General features: G+C 41.1%; 1 protein-coding gene across 2 annotated transcripts in view; it reads right to left on the reverse strand.

Moving 5' to 3' along the window:
- Nucleotides 1-16,441, reverse strand: part of Cbl (Cbl proto-oncogene) — a 79,448-nt gene that overhangs the window by 41,058 nt on the left and 21,949 nt on the right. For both annotated transcript variants that reach the window (XM_032911327.1, XM_032911326.1), the window contains exon 2: nucleotides 12,124-12,371. In XM_032911327.1, the coding sequence (XP_032767218.1) occupies nucleotides 12,124-12,371 (248 nt within the window). The remainder of the gene's footprint in view (nucleotides 1-12,123; nucleotides 12,372-16,441) is intronic.

The following is a 16,441-nucleotide window of genomic DNA, read 5'->3' on the forward strand; positions in this document are numbered from 1 at the left end:
TGAAGACAGTAACAGAAACTATCTAAAATAAAACACGGGAGGAGATAGATAAAGTAGCAGTGGCCAGTGGAATATCAAGCAGCCAAATATTCATGCAAGCAGTCTCCAGAAGGAGAAACCAGAGAGACAGAAACACTCGAAGAAAACAGTGGCTGCAGCTTTTTCTAGTGTGATAAACTGAATCTCCAGAGCACTCAAGGCAGCTACCACAGAATGTACACTATTAAAATCTATGCTCTGGGCTCAGGATACATCAGTGCTGGTAAAAGCACCTGCCACCAAGCCTAAAACCAACTGAGAGTTTGACCCCTCAGACCCACATGCTGAAAGGACAAAACCTACTCCTTCAAGCTGCCCCTCTCACCCCCACACATGTGACATGACATGTATGTGCAGACATACATTAATTTTTAGAAGTATATGAATACAATAGTTCTCAAGACTCTTTCTGGAAGTCTGAAATACTAAAATTACTTCTAATATAATATACACATGACTTGCCTTTTCCACTCTGCATTCATGGTACCCAGGAAACAGTGGGTAAGACTAAGCCTGCTGGTTCTAGACAAAAATCAAGACAAGGTACCAAACTATATATGTAGTCACCAGCTGTATTCTTTACAATGTCTTAAAATACAACCAAATATTGCTTGCTTGCACCTAAGAGTTTCCTAAACAGGGCCTTGCCAGACAGCTCAGTGATTAAAGGTGCTTGATCGACTCAAACCTTGACAACACAAGTTCAATCCCTACAGCTCACTAAGTTACATGAGCCATGGCACATGTACACACACACACACACACACACACACACACACACACACACACACACACACTTTTTGAATCTCCTTAGTGAAGCAGAAGTCTTTAATAGTTACTCATTAGATCCACTATGAGCTTTGTTTCTTTAGACATTCTATGTGACACAAAGGGAAGAACACCAAGCTCTGTTGCAACATGGCTGACTTAGGCAAGTACTTATGCAATGCAACAGTGACACAAGCTTTTGTTAAAAGGCATTTTTTTCTTAAAACCATCTAATCCATTTACAGTACACAACATCAGCAATGTCATCTAACCATCACCACTGTCCACTTCCATCCAGATTTATTTACATTTCCCTTTTCTTTTATAGTGCTTACTCTTTTATATGTGTGTGTGTGTGTGTGTGTGTGTGTGTGTGTGTGTGTGTGTGTGTGTGTATGCATTTGACCACAATCCCCCCCCCCCATCCTTATCTTTTTGAGACAGAACATCATGGATGATGCATCCCAGGCTGGCCTAAAACTTGCTATCTAGTAGAGAATGGCCTTCAGTTTCTCTGGGGCTCCTGAGTGCTGAGACTACAGGTGGGTGCTACAATGGTGGTAATAATTTGCTAAGACAGGCCCTAGCCTTCAGCACACACTGGCTTTGAACTTGCCATGATATTCCTGCCTCAGCACAGTAAGTGCAAGAATTTCAGGAATGTGCTTCCATGTCCCCATTTCCAGAACTTTTCATCTCTCCTGGCTGTATAACCATTAAGCAGTAACCACCTTTTCCCTCCTTTTAGTTCCCAATAATTCTATTATACCTGTCTTTATAAATTTGCACATTCTAAATATCTCATGAGTAAAATCATAAAATATCCTTCTGTATCTGGCTTTATTTCAATCAGCAAAATGTCTTCACAGTTAATCTCTGTTGCAGCTTGTTTATGAACTCTACCCTTCCTATGGGTGAGTATTTAAACTTTCCAAGTCAACACGATGGCTTGGACAGAGATGGCTGTGCACAGAACCTAAGAACCGACTGCTGAGGTGTCTGTGTGCATAAAGTGAGACAAACTGAACTTTCCCAGAATTCCATACAGTATGCTAAGCATATTCCCTCTCCATCCTCACACCTCCCACTAGTTCCCATCATTTCCCTAGACAGTTTCACTTTTTTCATTTAGTATCTATGCACATCACTTTATGTGACTATACAAAAATCTAGGAACCACAAACAAGAGAAAATAATGATATATGTGTGGCTCTCTATGATTGGCTTAACTCACTTATTAATAACGCTTTGGTTATTTCTTGTTGGACCCCTAGGCTCATTCCCTAACTTAGCTATTGACAGTGCTGCAGTGAACGCTATGCTCGAGAGTCTGTGATGCACCTACTTCAGAAGCCACTGGGTAAGCACCCGGCATAAAGTGGACACCAGCAGTTAGTCCATCATCTACTGATAAATGTGGACTGTGTCCCGCTTCTGCTTGTCATGAACACTGCTGCAATGAACGTCCATCATCTACTGATAAATGTGGACTGTGTCCCGCTTCTGCTTGTCATGAACACTGCTGCAATGAACATGGATATACAAACTATCTGACCAAGTTCCTGCTTACAGCCCTTAGAAATATATATCTGAAAAAGTTAGTAGATGATATACTAACTCTGTTCAACTTTTGACTGCCAAACTTTTCTATATGGTCGCACAGTTTTCCATTAATGAAGCATGATTCCCATCTCTACACCCTCACCAGTATTTATTACTTTCCATTCCTGATGATACATATCCTAATGGGTATGAAGCAGTACCTCACTGTGGTTCTGACTTACACGTCCCTAACAGGTGGCTATGTGTGACACACACCCATCTTTCATGAGCTTCCTGGCCAAGTCACTATCTAGGATTATAGGTCCAAATAAATACTTTAAACCTGGTGATCAACCTCAAATGTTGTTCCTTGGGATCCATCTTTCATTTCTTTTTCCTTTACCTCCCCTTCCTTCCTTGGGTTTGTTTGTTTGTTATTTTATTTTCTTTGAAACAAGGTGTCACTATGTAGCCTACACTGGCTCCCAACTCACAGAGAGCCTCTGTGTCCTGAGTACTGTGATTAAAGGCACTCAACACCTAGTTCATCCATCAATGCCTAGTTCATCCATGTGAGACCTAGGACCTGGATGTCTACACCTCCGCAGCCATGGCCTTCTCCACAGATAGTGAGGACTGAATTTGACCAACTGAGCTTTCTCTCTAGTTCCCCTTTCTTTCAGATAAAACTGTCTGCTCGCATGACTTTAAAGACCCCCTGAACCCAATTTCTTTCTCTAGTCTAAGTCTTCCCTCCAAGTCCCAAATCCCGAGCACATTGCCAACTGTTTATTTAACCTCTCTTTAAATGGCTCATAAAATTTCAAATCTGGCCAGATGTCATAGTGTAAGCCTTTAATCCCAGCTCTTGGGAGGCAAAGGCAGGCAGATCTCTGTGAATTCTAGGCCAACCAATGCTACACATGGAGACCCTGTCTCAAAAAATAAACAAACAAATCTCAAATGAAACTCTTTGCTTCTTCTTCCTGTACTTATATCCTGAGTTCTCTGCTATAATAAACATTGCATGGTCAGAGTTAGCTCTAATTCATTTCTTATCTGTTTTTCTTTCAACTTCCTCCTCCCTGTCTACTTCCATTACTGCCACTGTCACTGCCACAAACCTTTATCTATTTTACAATCAGCAACTGATGCTGTCATTGTAAATACCAACCAGGTCACATGTTCTGCCCCTGCTTCAAACCTCAGTGGCTTCCACTGTACTTTCTACTTATTCCCACGCAGACACCTATCCAAGTCTCTATGCTCCCTTTAAAACAACAAATTCTGCCACTTCTGTTCCTTCCACTAAAAGCCGGTCATGATCATCTCTGTGATTGGAAAGGCACAGGCGCATGTCCCCAGCCCCTCTCCAAACTGCAAGAAAAATGTTCCAATATAACTAGAAATTGTTTCTTACCAAGGCTGAACTCTTAAGCACAGAGAGACCTATAGTTCACTATCAGTAGCATTTAGCACATGTTCTGAAGAAACATGTTCTAAGAAAGGACTATAGGTGTGTAAACATGATCCGGGTTGTGAAGTATCCCCATTCCTCAGAGGGAAATAGTGGATTAAGGAATGTGCTTTGAGCCAGATGTAGTGGCACTCTTTAATCTCAACACTCAGGAGGCAGAGACAGGCAAGTCTCTGTGAAGTCCAGGCTGAATGAGGTCTACATAGTGAGACCTTGTCTTAAAAAGCAAAACAAAACTTTGTTTTACAAATTACTAATCTTCAGTCAACCAGCCCCTCTCAGCCCTGCTCTGTCTTGTTCCTGGAGCAGGGCTACCACAGAGAACTCAGCAGCACTACCTTGGTCTTCTACTGAGTTCTTAGCAGATGGGCTTTTAGTTAGGTCTGAATTGTTCCAAATTATATAGGATAATCAAAATTTTGATAACATAAAAAGGAAAGTAACTTAATAGAAAATCATAACCTACAATAAATAAAATCCAGTTACACTCTATAACCAGCCCCTTTCAGCTTCCATTCAGGCATAATCTCTACAGTTCACCAAAGCTGAAAGTGTAACTGAGGGTGCTGCTGACACAGTGTGGTGAGGAAGTTCTTTGGGAAGAAGCCAGCATTAGAAAAGCAATCATACAACTGCGAATCGGGCCTCTTGCTCTAGCAGCAGCTCCTAAGAAAGAGAACAGAGAGAACTCCATTTTACTGCAATGTGGATCTAATGTACACTGAGAGAGAAGTCATACAAGGAGAGCTGAGAGCCCAGGCGACATTTCAGTCCTACAATCCGCTATACCTGAGGCTTACACTTCTTGAGGTTCCACAAGGTGAATCTACCTTGGTGTAAGCTCAAAGTAGTTTTTTATCAAGATCCTCGTACTGCATTTCCCTTCACTAGAACTCTCCCGTTCCTCAAGGAAAACCGAGGAAGGATGAAGCACAAACACTAACAAACCAAAAGCAAAGGAAAACTTCCTTTACCCAAGAAAAGGCACTTCAGAGAATCCAGTCTCACACACGACAGGTGAAAGATTACAATGGTGCCTCCTAACACCAGGAACAAGGATGTACTGGCCACTTCTACTCAACATAGGGTCAGCCAACATAAATCCTGTCAGCATAATTAGGCAAGAAAAAGAAGTAACACAACTGGGCAGAAAATGACGTAGAACTATCTGTTTGCGCATAGCATGGACCCCCCTTTCTATGAGAGCCTGAGGAACCCACTGAACAACGGCTAACTGTGCAGCCGCAGACACAGAACCGTGTACAGACAACTTGATTCCTACATGTGAGTCTAAAACTCTGTCAGCAATTAATTGAACCAAGCTTTCAAAGATGTGCCCAACAGTTAGGACTTGGATGGGACACTACCTGGAAACAGCCAGTGCAGTAGGCCTAAGAACATGACGTGCACAATGAAAACCACAGAACGCCACTGAAGAAAGAGATGCAAACAAAGAAGGCCCATGTTGATGAGGTCCAAGAACTTAAAAAGCAAACTGAATTACTCATTAAACACACCTACCAGAATTCTACATGCTCTTTTCTAAAACTGACAGCCTGATCCTAGATTATAAATGAAGTCCATGTTCTTTGATTGAATATTCTTTCTTTTCTCTCTCTGTCTATTCTATTATTGGGTATTTACTTTTCAAATTACTGCTTTAAACTTTTTTATCTATGTGTATATGTATGTGTTTATACATGTAAGTACATTGTCCACAGGTGTCATATACCCTGGTTCTGGAGTTAGAGGTGGTTGTGAGCTACCCAACATGGGTGCTGGGAACCTAACCCTGGTCCTCTGGAAGAGCAATATGGGCCCTAATAGCTGAGTCATATATGTGGCCCCAACTCACATTTGATCATTTCAAAATTCTACAAAGGCACAATAATATAAGCTAGTGTGACACCAGATTCAGGACAGTTATGTGGTTAATAATAGAATTCCAAGTCTAGACATAAATCCTTACATTATGATCCATTTACTTTTAACAAGAACAAATAAATGACAGTCTTTTTAACAAACAGTACTTTAATAGAAGGATATGTATATGCTCAGGAATGAATCTTTACTTCATAAAGGAAACCCTACAATAAATAAATAAACAAACACAAACAAGCGAAAACAATAACAAACACAGCCCTTGATCCCAGCACTCAGAAGGCAGAGTCAGGCAAATATGAGTTCGAGGCCAGCCTAAACTAGAAATAAACTTCTAAGACAGCTAGGACTGTTACTCAGAGAAACCTTGAAATAGGTAATATGAAGGGAAGGGAGTTTGGAGACAAGGGCTCTGTAGCACAGGCTATCCTAGAAGTCCAGTTTGGCTTTGGATTCACAGTCATGCCCCGTTACAGTTCCCAGAATGCTAGACACTTAATATGCAGCAGTGTACTTGTCTGGTTATACCACAGACTACGAGACTTCAAAGCTTGAATATTGTTTCCTCAAAAGCTATTATTAAAGGAAAAGACAGAGAATGAGAGCAAAATCTTACAACTCATTTTCCCCGGAACAGATGATACTAGTTTAGTAGCCAGACTATGTAAAGAATATTTACAATTCAATAGTGAAAGGTGAACACAATTTCAAAACAAGGAGAAGGCCTAAGAACCACAGAGTCTCCAGTACTGAAAACAGTAAAAACAAAAAGCTAAGGTCAGGCATGTGGTAGCTTACACCTTTAATCCCAGCATACAGGCTAGCCTGGTCTGCATAGGAGACCCCCATTTCAAAACAAGCAAACAAAGACAGTAACTTTGGGGGTGGGGTGGGGGACTGGAAAAGTGGTGCATGCCTCTAATTGTACAACTTGGGAGGTGGTGCAGGAAGATCGAGAGTTCAAAGTCATCCTCACCTACATATTTAGTTCTAAGATGTCTCAAAAACCAACAAAAGAACAGGGAGCCAGAGAGAGAGCTCCTTGGTTAATGGCACTTCCTGCTCATCCAAAAGACCTGAGTTTGGTCAGCCACATCAAGATGGCTCACAACTGCCTCACAACTCTAACTCTAGAGAATCCAACTCTCTCCAGGGCACCACATAATATGCACGTTCACTTAAATACAAGCAAAGTAAAATTTAAATTAAAAAAAGCAAAGGATTTGAACGGGTAATTTTTTTCAAAGATATACAGTCACATGAAAAGACAATTCATTAGGGAAATGTATTGAAAACCTCCAGATACTGCTTTCCACCCTGCAGAACAGCTACAAGTAACAAGTGCTGGGAGCCCTTAGAACCTTATTCCACTGCTAGCAGATTGTATGCTGAGGCCACTGCGTAAACAGTCTGAAGCTTCCTCAAAAAAGTTAAAAACTAATTGCTCTCTAACTCAGCAATTCCCCTACCAGGATGTAGCAAAGAGAACTGAAAATAGCATGCAAAAATCTGCACATAGTGTTCACAGCAATATTACTTATAATTGCTAAAAAGTGTAGTAAACTCAAACATCTATAAACAAAATGTTCAAACAGTGGAATTAACTATCCAGACAAATGAAGCAGTGGGCATGGGAGTTCACACCTGTAGTCCCAGTCCTAAGAGGTTGTGGGGGACTTGACTTGAATGCTCAAGACCAACCTGGGCTACACAGCAAGTTCTGGGACAACCTAGGCTACAGTGTGCACCTGTCTCAGCTAGCTTCTCTCCCCACCCCAAAAGGAAACCATGAATACATGCTATAATATGGACGAATTGTAAAATTGCACTAAATTAAAGAAAGCAGACACTAAGTAATGGTCATACACATTATACAGCTCCACTTCTATGAAATGTATTTTATATAAAATGTCTACATCAGTCCAATCTACAGATACAGAAAATAAATATTAGTGACTGGGCTAAAAGCAAGCTTGACAAAGTGATTGCTAATGGCTACGGGATTTCCTTTTAGAGCACCCCAAATGTTCCAAAGTTACATTGTTGCGACAGTTGTATGACTTTATAAAAACAACAAACTGGAAGAACCGTATACTTTAAGAGAGCTTCCCTATTTTACTTTCTACTGCTGTGATGATAAAACAGAAAAAGAAAAGACAAAAGCCAGATATAATGGCACACACCTAGGAGCCAGAGGAAGGAGGGTGTCTATAAAGTGTTTATTTTACCTTCTAGTTTATAGTCCAGGGGTTCTCAATCTGTGGGTCACGACCACTGTGATAAACCTCTATCTCCAAAAATATTTATATTATAAGGCATGATGGTAGCAAAATTAGTTATGAAATGGCAACAAAAATTAATTTATGGTTGGGGGTGTTCACCACAACATGAGCATATATATTAAAAGGTTGAGGCATTAGGAAGTTTGAAAGCCACGGTTATGCTCCATCATTGAGAGAAGTCAGGACAGAAACAGGAACTGAGAGAGGCCATGGGTGAGTGCTGCTTACTGGCTTTTGTTTAAAAACAAAAACAAAAACAAAACAAAAACCAGGGGCTAGAGAGAGCGCTCAGCAGTTAAGAGTACTGACTGCTCTTCCAGAGGTCCTGAGTTAATTCCCAGCAACCACATACATGGTGGCTCACAACCATCTGTAAAGAAATCTGATGACCTCTTCTGGTGTGTCTGAAGAGATCGACAGTGTATATATGTAACATAAGTAAATAAATCTTTAAAAAAAAAAAAAACAAAAAAAAAACAAAAAACAACTCAGGACCATCTGCCTAGTGGTGTACTGACCAAGGTAGGTGGGGCCTTCCCACAACAACCATTAATCAAGAAAATGCTCCAGAGCCAGCCTATCTGATAGAGACAATTTTCTTAACTGAGGTTCCCTTGTTCCAGACAGATGACGCTAGCTTATATAAAGCTGATTGAAAAACTAATCATCACAGAGCTCTGTAGTGCATGAATCAAATGTGTATAATTTTCTTTTTAAAAGTCTGGGGCTGCAGAGACTTGGTGGTTAAGAGCCCTGGTTGTCCTTCCAGAAGACATGGGTCCAATTCCCAGCACATGGCGGCAGCTCACAACTGTAGCGCCAAGTTCTAGAGGTGGGTGCAGCATCCTCTTCCGGCCACAGTGAGCAATGCATAACTACGGTACACAGACATACATGCAGGCAAAACATCATACGCATAAAAGATAAAAACAAAACCAAAGAAGTCCATAAGCAGTCAAAGCATAAATCAGAAGCTCATGAATCATATTTTGAAATTGAGGCAGAAATTGATAGAAACAGTAAAGGTACACACTTGTAAAAATTGTCTAATTTGGATAAGAACAATTTTTTTTTTAATTTGGGGGGGTTTGTTTGTTTTCATTTTTTTAAAGATTTATTCATTTATTATATGTACACTGTAGCTGTCCTCAGATACACCAGAAGAGGGCATTGGATCTCTTTACAGATGGTTGTGAGCCACCATGTGGTTGCTGGGAATTGAACTCAGGACCTCTGGAAGAGCAGTTGGCACTCTTAACCGCTGAGCCATCTCTCCAGCCCAAGAACAATTTATATACTTTGTAATATAGTATACATTTACATTTAGTCATTGCAAATGCATATGAAAATACTTATTTTAGCCAGGTCAAATTACATGCTTCATGTGGTGTTATGTATTAATGATATACAACCCAATATAATAATCTATGTGTACTCTATAATAAAAAAACATAATTAAGACAATAAAAGCTAGGGCTGAGAATGTAGCTCCTTGGTAGAGTGTATGTAAAGCCCTTGGCTAGATACCCAGCACCACATACACATGGTGTGATGCTGCATGTCTGTGACTCCAGAACTCAGGAGGTGGAGACAGATGGATCAGAGATGGGCAAGTCATTCTCCACTCTATGGTAAGCTCAAGGCCAGCCTAGGATACTTGAAACCCTTCTCCAAAAATGTAGAAGAAAGAACTCTCAACAACCCACAATGAAAGCATTATTATTTCATTCACTGGATGAGGAAATAGAAATAACATAGCTAATAAAGTGGATGAGAAAAGGTTAAAACCTACGAGTTGGCTTTAGAGTTTAACTACTTAGCCAGTGTACTATACTGGCTCTCAGTCATTGTGATGATTTAAAAGAAAACGGCCCCATAGGCTCATAGGGAGTGGCACTATTAGGAGGTGTGGCGTTGTTGGAGTAGGTGTGGCTTTGTTGGAGGAAGTGAGTCACTAGAGGGGGTGGGCTTTGAATTCTCAAATGCTCAAGCCAGGCCAGTGCAGCATTTACATCTAACCTGAGAGCCTGGATTTAGAACTCTCAGTCCCTTCTCTAGCACCATGTCTGCCAGCATGCTGCCATGCTTCCTGTCATGATGTTAATAAAGGACTGAACTTCTGAAACTGGCCCCAGTTAGATATTTTCCTTTATAAGAGTTGTTGTGGTCATAGTGTCTCTGCACACCAATGACACTCTAAGACAGTTATTAAAAGTTATTAAAGGAAGCATACCAAGCACTGTTCAGTATGCTCTAAGAAGGAAAATGCAGCTTCCACTTCATTATAAAAATGCTCTTAGGGCTGACAAGTTGGCTCAGTGGGTAGCGAAAGATGCTTGCCAGGAAGCTTCATGAAGGCCTGCTGACCTGAGTTCAATCCCTGGAATCTGCTTGGTAGAAGGAGAGAACCAACTCCAGCGAAATGTTCTCCAGTCTACACAGACATACACTACACCATGTGTGCGTGTGTGTGTGCCTGCACATATACATAAATATAAATACATTTAAAGTTTTTTAAGTGCACTTAGATGGGTACAATGGCATGCTTATATTTTCAGTTCCTTGGAGAAGGGAAACAAGGACCACTTGAGCCCCAAAATCTGGAGCACCCTGAACAATACAACAAGAGCCCAACTCGGCATGCATATATGTAATTAGTGCTCTTTTCTAAAGGTAGAAACTGTTGTAGACAACTGAGTGTCTGTAAGAGTCTAGAGTCGAAACCAATCCTTACAGTCTGACTCCCTTGTACTTCCCCTCATCTAACTCCTGTAATTCTAGCCAAACCAGACTTCCCACATTCTTTGAACATACAGTCGGCAGCAGGTTCTTCTTAGTGTGTTAAAGGCTGACTTCTCTGCCTACACCAGTGGTTCTCAACTGCCTAATGCTGTGACCCCCCCTTTTTTTTTCTTTTTTTCGGAGCTGGAAACCGAACCCAGGGCCTTGCCTAGCAAGCGCTCTACCACTGAGCTAAATCCCCAACCCCAACTGTGACCCTTTAATACAGTTCGTCTTGTTGTGGTGACCCCCAAGTATAAAATTATTTTCATTGCTACTCAGTAACTGTACTTTTCCTACTGTTAGGAATCCTAATGTAAACACCTGATATGCAGGGTATCTGATATGCAACCCCTGTGAAAGGGTTGTTCAACGCCCCCAAGGGGTAGTGACCCACATGTTAAGAACCACTGGCCTAGACTATTCTTACTCATCCTTCAAAATCTAGTTCAGATTAACATATCCTGTCTCACCTCTGATGTCACCCAATAGACAAAACTATATTACATTATCTCTATTAAATCCATGACATATAACATCATATTTCAATTGGACAGAACTCATGAGCTAGTTAATTCTTTTCCGGTATGTGTTTACAACAGGCAAGCTAGTAACATTCAATGTAACGTAGCTGCATTTGATGATAGGGCAGCTACCAAGCCTGTGTCAGGTCCTGGGTGCATCCCCAAACACCAAGGGAAAGCAGGGACTGTGCATGTGCCTCTATTCTAGTTACAGATTATTCTTACACATAAACAAAGTGTCAGTTCAGTTTGCTTTATTTAAGGAATGGTTCAGCAGGTAAAGGTGTTTGCTGCCAAGCCTGATGACCTGAGTTCAATACCCAAAACCCACATGATGGAGACAAAGAATCCTTACCCATCCATTGTATACACACATACAAACTCAAACTCTCTCTCACACATACACACCCACACACACGAACTCAAACTTACACACACACTCTCTTAAAAACAATGTATCAAGCACTAGCTTTTTTACCCTTATCTGACACTTGTGATTTATCAAGCGCCTGCGGCTTCTGCAAGATCTGATCTTTTCTCCTCAACCTCAACTTAGCCTCTTTCAAATACGCATCTACCCACAAACTATCTTTAGGGATTTCAAGGTCTCCTGCCTGCAACCTTTCTTTCATGAGTGTAAATCACTCTTCCTTTCACAGATAAATCTACCAGACCCAATGGTGGTCAAACGCCTACCAAGACACTTTCTATCGAATATGAGTTTTCAACTCCCATTAAAATAAAATTCAAAGCCACTCAACTACTGCTGGCGTTCCCATTCTGACAGTCACAGACCTGAGTTAGTATTTGTGTAGTATGTCTCCATTACCTAGGCTGGGAATTCTCCTCATACATCCTTTCTTTTCCCTCCTTGAAGAGGCTGATGGTCTGCTTAGTTTTCTTCATCAAATTCTCCATGAACACCCTGAAATACTCATTCTCTCCAAGCGTCTCCATCTTCCCCTCGTATCTCGACAGGACAGTGCGGAGGTGCTGGTAGGTGTCAGGCAGCAGGTCTAAGATATACGGTGGGCTGTTCTTGAGCGCCAGCTTTGGGTTTTGACACAACCGCACCACCTGCAACAAAGGGAAAAGAAAGACTATTACTCAGGACCTTAAGGACAACTTTCCTTGTTATGTTATGGGCTATGAAATATGTGCTGTTTGCATAAATATGAAAGATACATAAGGATAAAAAATGATCTGTAACCCAATGCCATAGGCAATTATTCTGTACTAGTGGTCCCCCTACAAAGAAAGGTGCTTCCTGAATTACTTAAGTTGCATGTATGTGTGTGCATGTGAGTGCAGGTGACCATAGAATCCAGGAGACAGGAACTATAGTAATAGCCAGTTATGAGCCATTTTGCTGGACCAAACTTAATAATGCACTATTCTCAGAATCTGCTTCTTTTTCCCATCTTCTACTTTCGAATTTTCTGAGATCTTTTTTTTTTTTTTTTTAAAAAAACGGGGCTAAGGACCGAACCCAGGACCTTGCGCTTGGTAGGCAAGCGCTCTACCACTGAGCTAAATCCCCAACCAAGATCTTATATTTTAAAACTAGATTTTGTGCATTTGTTTTTTGCATTTTGTTTTTTATCAATTTATGTTATGTGCATGGGTGTTTTGCCTGCATGTATGTCAGTGTATTCAGTGCGTGTGACTGGTGCTCATAGAGGCCAGAGGAGGAAGTCAGGTTCACTGGAACTGGAGTTACAGTCAACGTGTGTGTGCTAGGAATTAGGCCCAGGTCCAATAGAGCAGCAGCCCCTGCTTCAACCAATAAGCCCTCTCTCCAGCCCCTGCTTCGGCTGTTTTGAGGTCTCTTGTGGCACAGGCTATCCTCCTTGCCTTCATCTCTCAAGTGCCAAGATTACCTCAGGTGCCACCACACTCAACAACAAAATCTATACTATAAACACAACATAGCACTCTTTACTTCTAAGCAGGCCATCTTCTAGTTCTTACAACAACTGGTAATCTGTATTTATCCCTATTGATTAGTCTGTGTTTTTTACACCAGTAGCTTCTGTATCTGGAAAAGACAATACTAGACAAAAGTTCAGAAAGAAACCACAGAGACACAGATTGTCCATTTGTATCAAGAAAGTCTCATTTGTTATATAAAAAAAAAATGGTTAGAATAATGGGAAAGGCAAGTCTAGAGAGCTTTACAGTACATGAGTGCTAGCTGCATGACTTCATGATAAAAAAAACCATAAAGGGAAGTATTATTTAAATTCTACCACTTTAAAAGTGGAGAGACGCAAAGAAATAACTTCTGTTTAACAAGAAATATTTTAAAAAGCTGGACATGTTGGTACAAGTCTATAAATCCCAGCCCAGGGGATCATGAGCAGTCAGCAGGCTGCATAAGAAGACACTATCTAAAAAATAAAAATTAAAAACAAAAGAAAGACAACATACAAACAGTAATATCACTAACAAGCAAGAAGATACCTCAGCATATATATAACCAGAGTATGTATCTGAACAAATCCATACAGGATAAACACCTCCTACAAGTTATTAAGAATGATCCTCCAATATACAAGCTATCAAGACTTAAAACAGGATCCTTAGAAAAGACACAAGATGGTGCCCAACCTCACTTCTCAGTCTAGACCGAAAACTCCAATCACAATCAGACAAATAACTAGCCATGCCAACCAGCAGCAAGAAAATGGAGCAAAGGCACATTCATACACTGCCTAGAGCAGCCTAAACTGACACAACTTTAACTGGAAAACAGCTCAGCTATACCATCAGATTAAAATGTTCTATAGCATCAACTGAGTATGGTGACACACTTTAATCCCATCACCTAGGAGGCAGAGACAGGCCCATTTCAGTGAGTTCCAGGCCTGGTCTACATAATTCTAGACAGCCAGGGTAGTGGGAGTGGGGGTGGGGGATAAGGGGGATGGGAGGGGCTGTCTCAAAAAGAATTTTAAAAATATATAAACTTTAAAAAACTATGCACTATGAGCACGAAGTTCCATGCCTAGAAAAGTATATTGGGATACACATACAAGAATGTGCAGAATGCTGGGCAGTGTTGGCACACACCTTTAATTCCAGCACTTGGGAGACAGAAGTAGACGAATCTCCATTCAAGGCCTGGCTGGTCTACAGAGAGAGTTCCAGGACAACCAAGGCTACCTGAAGAAACCCTGTCTAGAAAAAAAAAGTGTGCGGAACAAGATCACCACAAAAACTGGAACAACCCATATATCAAATATAGAACATAGGTGCCATCCTCATAACATGAGGAGTGTAAACATGACCACAGACAGTGGGAGATATTTTTCCCTAACAATACATATGTTCTCCTTACATAGCGTTGTTGATCTCCACTAGTGATGATGCCAGAGAGAAACTCACCAAAGAGGTTCCTGTGGCAGCTTGCTGCTTTCATGGCCTCACCTCAGGCTGGTTGGTGAGCCTTCCGGTTTCTTCAGGATTGAACTACAGCTGCTAGTTCATGTGTGGTGTCTGCCTGCCTAGAGGGCTGGACTACAGCTGTGGAGTTGTGGTTTGTGTTTGCTACTGAACTGCTGCCAAAGAGGATCGAGCTCACCCCCAAAGAACTATGCTGAACAGGTTCACTTCCCCCATATCTTGATAACTTTTCTCTTCCACTACCTCTGCTGGGTGGTGGGCTAGAAAAGAGATTGAGCCCTTATTAAAAGTAGGTTGCAAAAAATTTACGCCTACAGAAAATGTCACAAGGGAACCCATTCTGCTAACTAAAAGCAAAAAAAGAAAATATGTGCATTCCACCTACATCTATATGTACATATGCACACGAGATATATGCATATATGTGATCATATTACTATCCAAAGAATGGCCATCTAGAGCCTATAAGACTGCTCAGCAGGTAACAGCTCTGCCATTAAGCCTGACAACCCAAGTTCCACTCCCAGAACACACATGGAAGGAGAACCAATTCCCGTAAGCTGTCTGCTGACCTTCATACACAGGCAATGTGGCATGTGTGTGCCTACACCCACACCTACACACAATCGATGGTGGCTAGAATGAGAACTGCCCCCTATATAAGCCCAGGTATTTGAACACTTGGGGTCCTCAGCTGGTGGTGCTGTCTGGGGAGGTTTAGGAGGTGCACCCTTGCTAGAGAACTACTGGGGTACGCTTTGAGAATGTACCGTTGTGCCCTACTTGCAGTTTGCTTTGTCTGCTTTACATCTGCAGTTGACTGTCATCTCTTTTCCTGTTTCTGCTGCCACACCTGCACCTGATACCATTCCTCCGCCCACCAAGATGAACTCTACCCCTCTGGAACCAGAAGCAAAAACAAACCCCTCTCTTCTTTACCTTGCCTTCGGTCATGGTGTTTTATCAAAGCAACAGAAAAGTACCACGTGTGTTTTTATTTTAGTTACATATGTATATGTTTGTGCCTATGTGTGGTTTAGGAGAGGACATGAGATCCCCTGGAGCTGGAGGTAGAGATGGTTGTGAGCCATCATGGTCCTCTACAAGAACAAATGTTCTTAAAAACTGAAGCATCTCTCCAGCCCAAATTTAAAATTTTCAAAAATAAAAATGAACAAATGTAAGCTGGGCAGTGGTGGCACATGCCTTTAATCCCAGCACTCAGGAGACAGAGGCAGGCAGGATCTCTTGAGTTCGAGGCCAGCCTGGACTATAGAGCGAAAGTTCCAGGATACAGTAAAACCCTGTCTCAAAAAACAAAAACAAACAAAAATGTGTTTTATGGATATGTAACTGTCCATGAAAAGAAAGCCAAGAATTCATTTTAAAACAGTATTAGCTATATAAACAATATTAAAAATAATATTAATCCAGTAAAGTGGATTACAGATAAGTATATCAACACCACCTCTTGGTTAGGCATTGTGGTGCACACATTTAATCCCAGCAGAGGTAAATTTCTGTATCAAAAGCCTTTACTTTGTGACTTTGTGTGTGTGTGTGTGTGTGTGTGTGTGTGTGTGTGTGTGTGTGTGTTTAATAATAAATAAGTAAAATCCCAGCCAGAACTCCTAAGTACTTTTTAAATAATTTTAAAACTATTTAAATTGCCATTTAAAATGAATGTCATTGACCAAGAATGGTTATGCATACCTGCAATCTCAGTACCCCCAAAACAGAGG

The sequence above is a fragment of the Rattus rattus genome, chromosome 8 (genome assembly GCF_011064425.1).
Source record: "Rattus rattus isolate New Zealand chromosome 8, Rrattus_CSIRO_v1, whole genome shotgun sequence".
NCBI lineage: Eukaryota > Metazoa > Chordata > Mammalia > Rodentia > Muridae > Rattus > Rattus rattus.